Here is a 16,919-nt window from a genome sequence, read left to right on the forward strand (position 1 = left end):
ACACACTCCGTAACCAACAGGCGGCAACACACTCCGTAACCAACAGACGGCAACACACTCCGTAACCAACAGACGGCAACACACTCCGTAACCAACAGACGGCAACACACTCCGTAACCAACAGACGGCAACACACTCCGTAACCAACAGGCGGCACCACACTCTGTTGTCTACGACAACTCTCTCTCCATTTGCCATAGTGCTTGCTTCTCTATGATGGTTGAGAGATGTTTGTCTCTGATGGTTGAGAGATGGTTGTGTCTCTATGATGGTTGAGAGATGGTTGTCTCTGATGGTTGAGAGATGGTTGTGTCTCTATGATGGTTGAGAGATGTTTGTCTCTGATGGTTGAGAGATGGTTGTGTCTCTCTGATAGTTGAGAGATGGTTGTGTCTCTCTGATGGTTGAGAGATGGTTGTGTCTCTCTGATAGTTGAGAGATGGTTGTGTCTCTCTGATGGTTGAGAGATGGTTGTGTCTCTATGATGGTTGAGAGATGTTTGTCTCTGATGGTTGAGAGATGGTTGTGTCTCTCTGATGGTTGAGAGATGTTTGTCTCTGATAGTTGAGAGATGGTTGTGTCTCTCTGATGGTTGAGAGATGGTTGTGTCTCTATGATGGTTGAGAGATGTTTGTCTCTGATGGTTGAGAGATGGTTGTGTCTCTCTGATAGTTGAGAGATGGTTGTGTCTCTCTGATGGTTGAGAGATGGTTGTGTCTCTCTGATGGTTGAGAGATGGTTGTGTCTCTATGATGGTTGAGAGATGTTTGTCTCTGATGGTTGAGAGATGGTTGTGTCTCTCTGATAGTTGAGAGATGGTTGTGTCTCTCTGATAGTTGAGAGATGGTTGTGTCTCTCTGATGGTTGAGAGATGGTTGTGTCTCTCTGATGGTTGAGAGATGGTTGTGTCTCTATGATGGTTGAGAGATGTTTGTCTCTGATGGTTGAGAGATGGTTGTGTCTCTCTGATAGTTGAGAGATGGTTGTGTCTCTCTGATGGTTGAGAGATGGTTGTGTCTCTGATATTTGAGAGATGGTTTTTGTTTCTGATTGTTGTCTCTTTCTGATGTTTGAGATATGGTTGTTGATGAGGTTATTTAACTAGGTAGGAACAAATTCTTATTTACAATGATGGCATAGGAACAGTGGGTTAGCTGCCTTGTTCAGGAGCAGAACGACAGATTTTTACCTTGTCAGCTCGGGGATTCAATCCAGCAACCTTTCAGTTACTGTCCCAACAGTCTAACCACTGAGCTATCTGCCGGCCGAAAAAAAAGTCACTAATTAGTAAAGAACTCCCCTCACCTGGTTATCTTCTTTTAGCTGTTGATGACTTTGCAAATGCTACAGTACCTTCAGAAAGTATTCATACCCTTCGACTTATTCCATGTTTTGTTGTGTTACAGCCTGAATTGAAAATGTATTAAAAATAATAGAAAACACACCTGTTTACACAGCGATATATGTCTGTATCAGCTCCGCACATCTGGATTTGTATTTTCTGAAACTCTGTAAGATGGGGATCACGGTGAACAGCAATGTAGAAATCTTTGAAAATGTATTGAAATGAAATACACTGCTCAAAAAATAAAGGGAATGCTAAAATAACACATCCTAGATCTGAATGAATGAAATATTCTTATTAAATACTTTTTTCTTTACATAGTTGAATGTGCTGACAACAAAATCACACAAAAATTATTAATGGAAATCAAATTTATCAACCCATGGAGGTCTGGATTTGGAATCACACTCAAAATTAAAGTGAAAACCACACTACAGGCTGATCCAACTTTGATGTAATGTCCTTAAAACAAGTCAAAATGAGTCTCAGTAGTGTGTGTGGCCTCCACGTGCCTGTATAACCTCCCTACAACGCCTGGGCATGCTCCTGATGAGGTGGCGGATGGTCTCCTGAGGGATCTCCTCCCAAACCTGGACTAAAGCATCCACCAACTCCTGGACAGTTTGTGGTGCAATGTGGCGTTGGTGGATGGAGCGAGACATGATGTCCCAGATGTGCTCAATTGGATTCAGGTCTGGGGAACGGGTGGGCCAGTCCATAGCATCAATGCCTTCCTCTTGCAGGAATTGCTGACACACTCCAGCCACATGAGCATATGGTCTCACAAGGGGTCTGAGGATCTCATCTCGGTACCTAATGGCAGTCAGGCTCCTTCTGGCGAGCACATGGAGGGCTGTGCGGCCCCCCAAAGAAATGCCACCCCACACCATGACTGACCCACCGCCAAACCGGTCATGCTGGAGGATGTTGCAGGCAGCAACAGGTAGCGGTCCTGCTGCTGGGTTGTTGCCCTCCTACGGCCTCCTCCACGTCTCCTGATGTACTGGCCTGTCTCCTGGTAGCGCCTCCCATGCTCTGGACACTACGCTGACAGACACAGCAAACCTTCTTGCCACAGCTCGAATTGATGTGCCATGCTGGATGAGCTGCACTACCTGAGCCACTTGCGTGTGTTGTAGACTCCGTCTCATGCTACCACTAGAGTGAAAGCACCGGCAGCATTCAAAAGTGACCAAAACATCAGCCAGGAAGCATAGGAACTGAGAAGTGGTCTTTGGTCACCACCTGCGGAACCACTCCTTTATTGGGGGTGTCTTGCTAATTGCCTATAATTTCCACCTGTTATCTATTCCATTTGCACAACAGCATGTGAAATGTATTGTCAATCAGTGTTGCTTCCTAAGTGGACAGTTTGATATCACAGAAGTGTGATTGACTTGGAGTTTCATTGTGTTGTTTAAGTGTTCCCTTTATTTTTTTGAGCAGTGTACATAAATATCTAATTTAAATAAGTATTCCCACCCCTTTGCCATACATGACACTCCAAATTGAGCTCAGATGCATCCAATTTCCTTTGATCATTCTTTGGCCTGAATACAAAACACTATGTCTGAACCAGCCCCAGCTCGTCACCCGTCTAACACCATCCCTAACGTGAAGCATGGTGATGGCAGCATCATGCTATGGGGATGCTTTTCAGCATCAAGGAATGGGAGACTGGTAAGGATAGAGGGAACAATGAATGAAGCCAAATACAGGAAAATCCTTGATGAGAACCTGCTTCAAAGTGCAAATGACCTTATACTGGGACGAAGATTTACGTTCCAACAGGACTATGACCCCAAGCATACAGCCAAAGCAACACTGGAATGGCTTCAGCACAAGAATGTGAAAGTCCTTGAGTGCCCCAGCCAAAGCCCAAACTTGCATCCCATTGAACATTTGTGGAAAGACTTGAAGATTGCTGTTCACCACCACTACCAATGCAACTTAACAGAGCTTTAGAAAATCTGCAAGAAAATCTGCAAGGAAGAAGGGGAGAAAATCCCCAAATCCAGATGTGCAAAGCTGATACAGACATATATCGCTGACAAAGGTGCACCTACAAAGTAATGATTCAAAGGTGTGAATACTTATCTAAATGAGGTATTTCTGTATTTAATTTCCGATACATTACCAAACATTTACTAAAAACATGTCATTATGGGGTATTGTGTGTAGATGGGTGAGAAAAAAATATTTATTTAATCCGTTTTGAATTCAGGCCGTAACAACAAATTGTGGAATAAGTCAAGGGGTATGAATACTTTCTGACGGCACTGTATGTCATCTTAAATAGCGTCATTCATAATATATTAATGATAGAGTATGGTCACATTTCATTTTCCCAGTTAAACCTTCCCTTTGGAATGAAGATAGCAGCAGCAAGTCTATTTCATGTTATGTGGGATTGCTAAACGACCAACGACCAGGTTAAAATCCTGGATGGGAGACCAAAGGGAAAGGGGGATACCTAGTCAGTTGTACAACTGAATGCATTCAACTGAAATGTGTCTTCCTCATTTAACCCAACCCCTCTGAATCAAAGAGGTGCGGAGAGGCTGCCTTAATCGACATCCACCTCTTCCTCATTTAACCCAACCCCTCTGAATCAGAGAGGTGAGGGGGGCTGCCTTAATCAACATCCACGTCTTCCTCATTTAACCCAACCCCTCTGAATCAGAGAGGTGCGGAGAGGCTGCCTTAATCGACATCCACCTCTTCCTCATTTAACCCAACCCCTCTGAATCAGAGAGGTGCGGAGAGGCTGCCTTAATCAACATCCACGTCTTCCTCATTTAACCCAACCCCTCTGAATCATAGAGGTGCGGAGAGGCTGCCTTAATCAGCATCCACCTCTTCCTCATTTAGCCCAACCCCTCTGAATCAGAGAGGTGCGGAGAGGCTGCCTTAATCAACATCCACGTCTTCGGCATCCGGAAAACAGAGTAGATGTAGATAAATCAATTCTCTAATAGGAAGTGTAGTTTAGTGGATTTAACATTGAAGATCTGATGTTTTAAAGGTACAAATTAAACAAGATTTTTCTATGTTGAAATTTGGTTACCATGACAACAAAATACTGTGGTCTAAATGTTATCCTGTTGATGACTTTTTTCAAATCCAATGTATTTTCCACGTAGATTCCATGTCACAATACATTGATAATTGACCTTGAAACAACTTTGATTCAACCAGTTTGTGCCCAGCTACAGCATGCATTCATGCCCGACATACATACAGTATGTGAAGATACTCTCATATCCCCCGACATACATACAGTATGTGAAGATACTCTCATATCCCCCGACATACATACAGTATGTGAAGATACTCTCATATCCCCCGACATACATACAGTATATGAAGATACTCTCATATCCCCCGACATACATACAGTATGTGAAGATACTCTCATATCCCCCGACATACATACAGTATGTGAAGATACTCTCATATCCCCCGACATACATACAGTATGTGAAGATACTCTCATATCCACCGACACATATACAGTATGTGAAGATACTCTCATATCCCCCGACATACATACAGTATGTGAAGATACTCTCATATCCCCCAACATACATACAGTATGTGAAGATACTCTCATATCCCCCGACATACGTACAGTATGTGAAGATACTCTCATATCCCCCGACACACGTACAGTATGTGAAGATACTCTCATATCCCCCGACACACGTACAGTATGTGAAGATACTCTCATATCCCCCGACACACGTACAGTATGTGAAGATACTCTCATATCCCCCGACACACATACAGTATGTGAAGATACTCTCATATCCCCCGACACACGTACAGTATGTGAAGATACTCTCATATCCCCCGACACACGTACAGTATGTGAAGATACTCTCATATCCCCCGACATACGTACAGTATGTGAAGATACTCTCATATCCCCCGACACACGTACAGTATGTGAAGATACTCTCATATCCCCCGACACACGTACAGTATGTGAAGATACTCTCATATCCCCCGACACACGTACAGTATGTGAAGATACTCTCATATCCCCCGACACACGTACAGTATGTGAAGATACTCTCATATCCCCCGACACACATACAGTATGTGAAGATACTCTCATATCCCCCGACATACATACAGTATGTGAAGATACTCTCATATCCCCGACACACATACAGTATGTGAAGATACTCTCATATCCCCCGACACACGTACAGTATGTGAAGATACTCTCATATCCCCCGACACACCTACAGTATGTGAAGATACTCTCATATCCCCCGACACACGTACAGTATGTGAAGATACTCTCATATCCCCCGACATACATACAGTATGTGAAGATACTCTCATATCCCCCGACACACGTACAGTATGTGAAGATACTCTCATATCCCCCGACACACGTACAGTATGTGAAGATACTCTCATATCCCCCGACACACGTACAGTATGTGAAGATACTCTCATATCCCCCGACATACATACAGTATGTGAAGATACTCTCATATCCCCCGACATACATTCAGTATGTGAAGATACTCTCATATCCCCGACACACATACAGTATGTGAAGATACTCTCATATCCCCCGACACACGTACAGTATGTGAAGATACTCTCATATCCCCCGACACACCTACAGTATGTGAAGATACTCTCATATCCCCCGACACACGTACAGTATGTGAAGATACTCTCATATCCCCCGACACACATACAGTATGTGAAGATACTCTCATATCCCCCGACATACATACATTCACACATCTAACCACAACATACGGCACAAAAAGCTGTCATTTTAACAACAAAACTGATTTGTCAGCCAGAAACTGTCACCATATCATGTGTGTTTTGCTGGTGCGTTTATGTTTTGCATCATTAACATTTATGCCAATCAGCAGTGCCATCTCCCTGCAAGGGCGTTGTGTGTGCGTGTGCAGGCCATCATTGTAGAAGTCTATGGTGGAGGTGTCCAGTTCCCGGGGCTGCTTCAGGTAGCTACCCACCTCTAGTGGACCAGCACATTACACTTTCCCCAGTGCACGGTATCTGCGGAGGCGGATGTGAAGAGTGGTTGGAGGGATAACACACAGGTCTATCTCCCTGATACTCTCCCGCACCACCGCTCACGACCCACTCACTCATGCTCATTACACACACACAATGGAAGATGTGTTCCCCCACTCGCTCCTCACAGAGCTCATAGACTGGGCCACATAGGCCCTTTGCAGCAGCCTCACCCCCAGGCCACTCAGAAAGGGGAACACTAATAATGTTGCACGCGCAATCCGGTCATTTTCCTGCCGTGATGGGCCAAGTGAAATGACATATGATAGATCATCCTACGCCCAGCTCTTTGAAGTTTGGGAGGACTATAGATTATGAGTGGGACAGCTTTAGGATGGGATGACAACTGATGTACATGACTCATTCAATCTGATTTGTCTTTGTCCTTGTCTTTGTCTTTGTGTGTGTGTGTGTGTGTGTGTGTGTGTGTGTGTGTGTGTGTGTGTGTGTGTGTGTGTGTGTGTGTGTGTGTGTGTGTGTGTGTGTGTGTGTGTGTGTGTGTGTGTGTGTGTGTGTGTGTGTGTGTGTGTGTGTGTGTGTGTGTGTGTGTGTGTGTGTGTGTGTGTGTGCGTGCGTGCGTGCGTGCGTACGTGCGTGCGTGCGTGCGTGCGTGTGTGTGTGTGTGTGTGTGCGTGTGTGTGTGAGTGTGTACGCGTGCGCGTGTGCTGAAGATAAATACAGGGATTAATGCAGTGTTTAATGCAGTGATTAATACAGTTATTAATACAGTGATTAATACAGTTATTAATACAGTGGTTAATGCAGTGATTAATGCAGTGATTAATGCAGTGATTAATGCAGTGATTAATACAGTGATTAATGTAGTGATTAATACAGTTATTAATACAGTGGTTAATGCAGTGATTAATGCAGTGATTAATGCAGTGATTAATGCAGTGATTAATGCAGTGATTAATGCAGTTGTAACGCCTGTCGTCGGAATAAGTGGACCAAAGCGCAGCGTGGAAAGTGTTCATGATTTTATTGATCAAAGAAACACTCGAACAAAGTAACAAAACAAAAGCGAACAGTTCTGTCAGGTCACAGAGACTAAAGAGAAAATAACTACCCACAAAACACAGGTGGGCAAAAGGCTGCCTAAGTATGATTCCCAATCAGAGACAACGATAGACAGCTGCCTCTGATTGGGAACCACACTCAGCAACGTGTCATTGGAGTTGGACAGTATACAACTGTCATAGAATGCCCACCCCAAATCACACCATGACCTAACCAAATAGAGAAATGAAACGGCTCTCTAAGGTCAGGGCAGTGAGGAATGCAGTGATTATTGCAGTGATGAATGCAGTGATGAATGCAATGATTAAGACAGGGATTAAGACAGGGATCATCATTATCTTAACACTATATCGCCACTTTATACAGAATATTACAGAATGGTTAGAGAAGGTTGTTGAGCCCATGTGGGTGTCATGGTTTTATGGCATATTATAAACTGGGTGGTTCGAGCCCTGAATGCTGATTGGTTAACAGCTGTGGTATATCAGAGCGTATACCACGGGTTTGACAAAACACGTATTTTTACTGTTCTGATTACGTTGGTAACCAGTTTATAATAGGGGGTTTGTGTTGTGCCTAAGAACATCCCTTAGCTGTTATACCACGTTTATACTTAGCCATATACCACACCCTTCCGTGCTTTATTGCCTAAGTATAATCCCCAACAGAGTCTATGTACGAAGCACTCACCGTATCTAGCATGAGCATGGACGATTGTCTCTACACAGTAAGATGTAATGGCCCTTGCGTCCTGAGAAACTGAAACACTTTCCAGTGGGATTTAATGTATTTACTTTGTCTGCAGGCTTTGATCCATTGTAATGAAGATGCTTGAACAGAATCTCTCTCCCTTCTCCCACACTCTCTGTAGTTGTCTGGAGCGTACTGTGCCGTTTTCCCAGCTTCGTGGGTAGGACATGTGGAAACACATGGGTTAGAAACTAAAGAGTTAGAATTGGGTTTAGGGATGTCACGCCTACGCCCGCTCGCACTAACCACCGGCCCTGGCAACCATTATTATACACACCTGCACCCCATCATTATGCACACCTGGACCTAATCAGCACCTTGATTACATTCCCTTTATTTAGCCCTCAGTAGCCTCAGTCATCAGACAGTTTTGTTTTACGTTCTCTTGTTTTGTTCATCTGCATTTATTCATGATTAAAATCTCCTTCTGCAACCCACTTCCTGACTCCTGACATATACATAACAAGGGATAGGGTTCGTTTTAGGGTTAGGAGCTAATCTTAGGTTTAGGGATAGGATACGGGTTAGGTTAAGGGGAAATTGGATTTTGAATGTGTGTCCCCATAATGTTAGTTGTACAAGACTGTGTGTGTGTGTGTGTGTGTGTGTGTGTGTGTGTGTGTGTGTGTGTGTGTGTGTGTGTGTGTGTGTGTGTGTGTGTGTGTGTGTGTGCGTGCGTGCGTGCGTGCGTGCGTGCGTGCGTGCGTGCGTGCGTGTGTGTGTGTGTGCGTGCGTGCGTGCGTGCGTGCGTGTGTGTGTGTGTGTGTGTGTCAATGTAAGATAAACTTCTGCGGCAGATATGGATGACAAAAATGGAGAGATAATTACTTGACACACTGAAAATAATTTACCCAAAAACAAGCATACTGGAATGCTATTTGTCACTAAACAGAGAGTACACAGTATAGTGTACACCACAGGAGGTTGGTGGTACCTTAATTGGGGAGGACGGGCTTGTTGTCATGGCAGGAGTGGAATAGTGTCAAATACATCAAACACATGTTTTGATGCCATTCCATTTGCTCCACTCCAGCCATTATTATGTGCTGTCCTCCTCTCACCAGCCTCCACTGCAGTGCACAGTGCACAGTGCCCTCTTAAAGAACAATACTTGAGTCAGCAGAGAATATCACAGTAATGCAGCAAGAGGAATGTGGAAAGATGAGGGAGTCATGTTTTAATTTCATTAGATGGGGTTTTATTAAAACAATAAGGAGTCAGCGCAAGTATTTTAACAAAACACTAAGAAAATACTTTAAGGGTTACAGTATCATAGTACAATGACCTGTACCTATTAGCTTTAGGTACAGTATTTTACCTGCTATATTTTCTCTTGCACCGAGGAGCAAACAGTTAGGTGGAATGTAATATTGTAACATGCAGTTAGGGTGGAACGTAACGTATCAGGCTGTAAACTAAATGTGTTAAATTCAAGTATCAGTTTTAAAACAAAGTCAACTTACATACATAAACAATATTGCCAGTGCTATTTTCTGAGGTCAATAACAGAACATCATTTATTAAAGCTGTAATCCTTAATGGTGAAACAGCCACGTCCATTCACGATATTACAACAACAAAGACATTAATGCAAACAACAAACCCTTTTTCCCCCACGGACATCCCTGCACACGTGATAGAACAGCCCCTTATGTACAATGCTGGTGCAGCCCAATATGTACCATGCTGCTGCAGTCCAATATGTACCATGCTGATCTGGACCAAAAATCCTGACAATGTGGCAGCCAATGGCGCTGTTCCCCCCCCTGCTGCGGATTCCATCTTTAAATTAGCTCTTAGAATAAATACTACTAAAAGGATTGGTTTTCATTGAACTTACAAAAGTAATGTCAAAACAATCAGAGGCAGAAGAAAACATTTCTCAACAACATTTCTAAATAAAGATGCAGGATGCAATAAATTAAATAAATATTCAAATAAATAAATAAAAAGTTACATTTAAAATACATTTAAAAGTTTAATTCCAGAAACTATTTCAGCCGATGTCTTATCAGAGCTCAGTGGTCCTTTCTTTCAGAAGTACTGTGGGATTGACATCGTTGCTCCCCGACTGTGCTGTACTGGAATTGATGGTATTGGATCTATTGTCTTCTACGTCGGGTACATGAAAGGACGCCACAGGGCACGGGCCCTTGACGTTGCTGCACACTAGCCTCTGCAAGGACGCGGTGTTGATGATGTCAAAGCCAACGCTCCCGCCAAAGGTGCTGGGCTTCCAGTACTCTGGTGAACAAATGGGGTTTCCCATCAGGCCTTTCAGGGAGTAGGGGGCACCCATCTCCACCATGGTCTCCCCAAAGATGGCATTGGTTCTGGGCTTCTCCACCAGCAGACCTGGGTAGAGCTCCACAGCATCCACATGCCCATACATCTCCTCCAGCTCTGCAGCCATCTCCTTTTCTCCTGGGATTCACACAGAGGTGGGAAATGTTCTGTTAGTTACTCAACCTGGCTTCTAAAGGAACTGTTACGTTACTCTACTCAACCTGGCTTCTAAAGGAACTGTTACGTTACTCTACTCAACCTGGCTTCTAAAGGAAATGTTACGTTACTCTACTCAACCTGGCTTCTAAAGGAAATGTTACGTTACTCTACTCAACCTGGTTTTTAAAGGAAATGTTACGTTACTCTACTCAACCTGGCTTCTAAAGGAAATGTTACGTTACTCTACTCAACCTGGCTTCTAATGGAAATGTTACGTTACTCTACTCAACCTGGCTTCTAAAGGAAATGTTACGTTACTCTACTCAACCTGTCTTCTAAAGGAAATGTTACGTTACTCTACTCAACCTGGCTTCTAAAGGAAATGTTACGTTACTCTACTCAACCTGGCTTCTAAAGGAACTGTTACGTTACTCTACTCAACCTGGCTTCTAAAGGAAATGTTACATTACTCTACTCAACCTGGCTTCTAAAGGAAATGTTACGTTACTCTACTCAACCTGGCTTCTAAAGGAAATGTTACGTTACTCTACTCAACCTGGCTTCTAAAGGAACTGTTACGTTACTCTACTCAACCTGGCTTCTAAAGGAAATGTTACATTACTCTAGTCAGTTTGAGAGCTGTTTCACAAGGATTTAGAGAGTACTGGATGCAGTCTGGATGCAATACAATATACATGGAAACAGATTAAATCTAAAAGTCCTCCAAACATCTCGCTTTTTTACACTGTATCTCTCACACACACAGAAACCCTTCTGGTTAATTCTCACACTTTTCTTAAAGAAAATCTTCCTCTTTCTGTGAGGCAGTGCAGAGCCTGTCAACTCCCCAAACACTCCTCTGTTTCGACCTGACACTCTGCCATCACTAACTGCTTTCTGGAACGAAAGTGCACATCTGTTTGACCCACTGTAAGTTTACTCCAATATAGAACTTAGCTCCACAGGATCTACTATATCTGCCCAGGCCAGTTTTATTACTATTTCAAAAAGTTTTAAAAAATGTCACATTTAAAATGCAAATGTGAACTATGATATTATATCAGTAGCAACTAGAGGCACCTTTAGTTATTAGAGTTATTTAGTACCAGTCTTAACTGGTTTTAATGATTTCCTGTCCAAACAGGATAGTAGGATGTTACACCTTCTACTTTTAAATGGGAATTACACTAATTCATCACTACATAATAATCTAACTCAATCTCAATGTTTACAGGGTGATCAGTGTTTATGTTATAGCTGTGATGCTAATGGTGGTTCTCTCACCTGTGAGGTCTTCGAAGGAGGCGTATGGCTTCATGGAAAAGCGTTTCCTGTATGCGTTGAGGGACTGGTAGCGCATCTGTCTGCTGTTCTCTATGGACTTCAGAGCCACCATCATCACTGCAGGGGGGACGTTACGACCTCCAGCAACCTGAGGACGGACGAGGGAGAGGAAGTAAGTCGACCAGCCTCAAACAACAATGAGTTTCTCTTTATTTTGAATTACTGACATTCCCTTAGGGTAAACACTGAGGTACAATAGTTGGATTAAGTTTGCTTAAAACACAATAACATGCAAATTCATCCACCCATAGTTCAGACACTTTAAGTGGCCACTCAGAGCCCACAACTTAAATCCCACACAGAGAGTCTCTCACCCGTCCAGCGATCTGCTTGGTAAAGGACGCCACCAGGTTGGAGATGCCGTGTGTGGTGACCACGGAGGTGTTGAAGACAAACTGTGGGTAGGAGTAGACCTGCTCCTGTATGTGGAAGGCATCGGGCATCAGTGGGTGCCAGTGGTACAGGGTGTTGAACTCTGACGAGATGCGGTTCTGATACTGGAAACGCTCTTTGAAGAGAAGCTCCGGGTCGAACTTCAGCTTGAAGTTGTAGCCGCTCAGGTGCTGCACGTAGTCCTCAATCACAATCTTGATGGTCTCACCTATAAGAAGGAGCAAGGGGAGGGACAATTAGTTAGTCTTTTGTTTCGTTATACTATTTATTTCTTCACCTAGTCTTTTACAAGATAGAGCAGTTAGAAGTTATTAAAAACCTCCATAAAATCCATTTTAAAATAATGTCTCAGTGTTATTAATTCTCACCTACCCCTATTTGTATGGTACCACTGAACTGCCGACTCATCTGACATATTAACAATGTGACCGACCGACAACTTTAGGTAGCAGCCATTAACACTTAACTATAGAGAAGTTGATGTGAAGGAGAATACCACTTCCTGTGATCAGACCCATCTCGAGGAAGTGGAGTCATACTGCGGTTCATTAGCTCGCAATTTAGTCAAATATTGGATCTAGATGTCTCTATTTTATAAACAAAGAACAGCTGTTTGCAAATTCAGCTAACCTACAGTATTTGATGGGAACAAGTTACAATACACAATGTTAATCCAGATACTATGTAAGATCTGACCACATGAGTATAACCACATCATATAATAATGAGCAGCAAGTCCTACACCTCTTTTTTCCACATGCTGCCCGCTTAGACAACTCACCAATGAGAATGAGGCGTGATGTCTGGAAGAGCCTATCATCATCCCAGTCCGGATGGACCTCCTTCAGGACATCACAGACGCGGTTGTGTTCCCTCAGCCAGATAGTAGCGTACATCATGAGACCAGGCACCAGGCCGAACGCCTCATGGCCCACAGCGAAGCGGTGAGACTCAGGGACATGGGGAGGGTAGTGCATATCAGCCCCAACCTCTTTCACTGTAGGTGGGTACACCTCTCCATCCAGCACCTAGAGAGAGAAAAGGTGAGAGAAGAGACTGTCAGCTGGAGCTGTGACAAACAGTATAAGTTCAGTGATGTTCAAGGTGGTTTATGGTTGACCAGATCTGTTCAGTACCTGAAACTTCAGCTTGCCATCCTTGAAGAGCCGCAGTTTATGTTGCCTCTCAAGGTTTTCCCCGTAGATGTGACCAAGGTCCACCTGGAAAACAAGCATCCAAATCAGTCACATAGGCCTATATACATACGTCTTCTTTCAGTTAACTCCACCTCTCTGGGTGAAACCATGTTGTATTGTTCAGTGCATGTCTGCTGTGTGCTGTGCTGTGTAGTTATATATACATGTATATAGTCTACCCACCCCGTGGCCCTTGGCTTTAGTAAATGCCGGCCCCATCTTCTGGTCAGATTTGAAGAACTGGTGGGTGAAGTGTTGGGCGAAAAAAGCAAACATCAGGCTGGAACCCTGGGGGTCGGGGATAAATTTCCTCCTGATCAGGAGCTTATCAGCCAGCAGCTTAGCATCAGGCAGCTCTATCTTACCTGCATGGGGGAAATACAATATTTCTGTCAATTTAGAGACACTTTCAATTGAGCTTATACTTGGAATGAATTACTAATCAATGGCTAAATTATAGTTTGATTGTTTTTCTTTATATATCTTTCAAATGAACATTTTGCATGTAAACAACCTGATCCTATGTCCACCAAACCAAAAGCAAGCCTCTGTGAGGTAACAGTATCAAAAAGGTGTTGCCCGATATCCGCCATTGCAAAATCTCTGTGTTGAAATCAGTGAAACATCCTTTCTCATTACAATTAGTATGCTACAATCACTGTATGGGAATGCCACAAGAATGACAGTGTCGCTCAGTGAGTATGAATTTGTGCTGTGATTTTGCCTCATAGAAAACCTCAGTGAAGCAGCCAACTCTACGCTACAAGGACTGTCGGGCATGTGCATGATGTAATGGAGGTTAGCCAAGTTTTTTTATTTTATCTGAGAGAACAGGTTTGGAGAGAGAGAGAGAGAGAGATTACCTACGACTCCCATAGGGGTTGGGCAATCCTTGGGCAGAGGAGGGAGGGTTCGTGTGTAGTAGGACAGGTTGGAGTAGGCTTCCCAGCTTTTATAATTATAGTCCGCATTGAAGGTCGGTGGACTGTCGATCAGATGAGAGCGGGCTTGAGAGAGCGAGAACAAAATGGATTAATATGAACTCAAAATAAACAGGGATAACTTTATATGTTATTGTAACCCTAATTATCAAATAGTTTTGACAATGCAAAACTTCACATCAATAGTTTTGACATTGTCAAATGGCAAGAGAGAAACGCTAATGAAGACTATGACATTATTGAACTCAACTCACATGTCAGAACATATCTCATGATAGCATCCCTGAGGAATGAAATGCTATTGATGATGTTCCAGACCCCCTTGTAGTTGGTGAGGAGGTAATGCACTGTGTTTGGGGTAGGCTTCAGAGACACTTTAATCCACGTCAAAAATTCAGCTGTCGAATCCAAATGAAAGCATATTAATTAAGTGTCTAGAGAGAAAAGATTGAGTTGTTTTTATGTTGATTTTTATACAGCTATCGGTATATATTGGATGTACGTTACGTTGTGTGCAGTTGTGGCCATAGAATCCAGTGCGTGTGCAGTCGCACTCATAGTCTTCTGAGCCCATGGCAGTACACACTCCGCGGTTCAGGCATGGCTGTGAACAGCAAGGGTTGCCTGCATAGACACATTTTTGGTTAGGTTAGACTGAGTGTAATAAATTGTGATCACAAAAACATGTCATTATCTGATCATTTCTATGTACATATAGACCTACATACTGTATCAAATCATTCACATAGATAGGCCTATATATCCAAATATAGCCTAGGCTATCAAATCCAAAATATGATGTTTTTTATATAGCATAAAAAGAAACTCATAATGCTTCGATGGCTGATTGAAAAATGGTTAGAAAGGTCAATAAACTGTTTATACACATTTTGTTACTAACGCGTTGCGCATATGATATGTTCAAACGAACACATTTAAACTGCATCAAAGTTTAATAACTTATATCGCATCATGTTCTTACCTCCTTCGCAGACAAATATTATGCCCAGAGGCAGAAATAGAAGCGCAGATAGGATTCTGTTCATTCCAATGTTTTTTTATCGACAGCGCAACTCTGATTTTTGTCTTCCGTTTGAGGTATCCAACTCCGAGGTTGTGAATGAACCTGTGTGCTGCGAGGACACGTTTTATAATACTTGATGTGGGCGTGAGTTTGACATACCGAGCTATGGGCTCAACTTCTGGTCTTTATTGATAGATTACGATTAAGAACTGACCAGTGAAATATTTGTAATGGGGATTTAGCACCGATTTTGGTAATAATAAACCATCTCAGTCAAACGAATATTAATTCAGCTATAGGAAATAATCAGCAATTACTCACAATAATTCATAGACCTAATGATGGGGGAGAGTGGGGTAAATTGAGACAAAGAGGTAAACTGAGCTAAGAGGGTAAATTAAGATAACCTTGATTCTAGGAAACCATACACAAAATTAATAATTTGACCAAATATGTAAGAAAAGGTTATCATGTCATAGATTATGTGAAGGAAGAAACCACATAGAAAAAGTTGTAAACTAGTTAGGTCCAAAAAACAAGTCAAATTAATTTATTGTGTTAGAGGTTTCCTTATGCTTGTTTCTAAACCAAAATAGATCATTTTAAGATTGTTCTATACATCATTTGGAGTCTCTTTATATGAGGTCCTAAACTTAGTATGAAAGTTCATCCTTGTCGCTGTGTGGGCTAATATAGTCAAAATGTTAGCCTTAGGGAAAGTTGAGCCAAAGGTTGACCCAATTGAAATGTTTTCATCACAAGCATAATGCAAGGCATTATATCTGGGATATGAGGGAACAAAAAGGTCTGGCCTATGTGAAGAGGGTTATATAAAAACAACTAAGTAATAGTTTATACCCGCTAGATGTGCCAACAGACCACTGTAATGTTTACATTCATTCTGATGATTTCCAAGGATACACAACATCCTGAAATATATATAGATATATTTGTTAGAAAGAATACTTTATTTCTCTTGGCAAGGTAATGCTGAATTTAAATTTAAAAAGCTCAACTTACCTCACTCTCCCCTACATGGAATGATAGTAAAGGAGTATTTGATTTAATTGATTTCCTATTGATTTACACATTTTTTGCTATTGAGATTATAGAATAAATATATATATATCACAGTAATGTGACTGCTGAATTCCGCCCAATTAATGTTATTTAATTGTTTTATGTATTATGTTGCTCATGTTAATCTTACTTTCAATGTCTGAATCTCAATTCTAATCATTTTATTTGTCAACAAATAATGTCCACGTTTAATTTATAGGCTCCTCATATTGTCAGACTTTTCAAGTCAATCTTGGTATGGGTGCTTGGGGGGAAATGTAATTCACACTTTGTAGGCCTAATTTCGGCCACCGACTCTAAATATTATT

General features: G+C 42.3%; 1 protein-coding gene across 1 annotated transcript; it reads right to left on the reverse strand.

The window, feature by feature from the left end:
- Positions 1-9,369: 9,369 nt before the first annotated feature.
- ptgs2b (prostaglandin-endoperoxide synthase 2b) lies at positions 9,370-15,681 on the reverse strand. The gene is made up of 10 exons (XM_046301076.1): positions 15,490-15,681; positions 15,015-15,131; positions 14,762-14,905; positions 14,430-14,573; positions 13,750-13,931; positions 13,507-13,590; positions 13,152-13,398; positions 12,292-12,578; positions 11,918-12,065; positions 9,370-10,612 (listed from the first exon to the last, which is right to left on the reverse strand). Exons 1-10 carry the CDS (start codon positions 15,551-15,553, stop codon positions 10,200-10,202), a joined length of 1,830 nt encoding a protein of 609 aa, XP_046157032.1. The 5' UTR covers positions 15,554-15,681; the 3' UTR covers positions 9,370-10,199.
- Between the last annotated feature and the right edge of the window lie 1,238 nt (positions 15,682-16,919).

The sequence above is a fragment of the Oncorhynchus gorbuscha genome, linkage group LG15 (assembly GCF_021184085.1).
Source record: "Oncorhynchus gorbuscha isolate QuinsamMale2020 ecotype Even-year linkage group LG15, OgorEven_v1.0, whole genome shotgun sequence".
Taxonomy (NCBI): domain Eukaryota; kingdom Metazoa; phylum Chordata; class Actinopteri; order Salmoniformes; family Salmonidae; genus Oncorhynchus; species Oncorhynchus gorbuscha.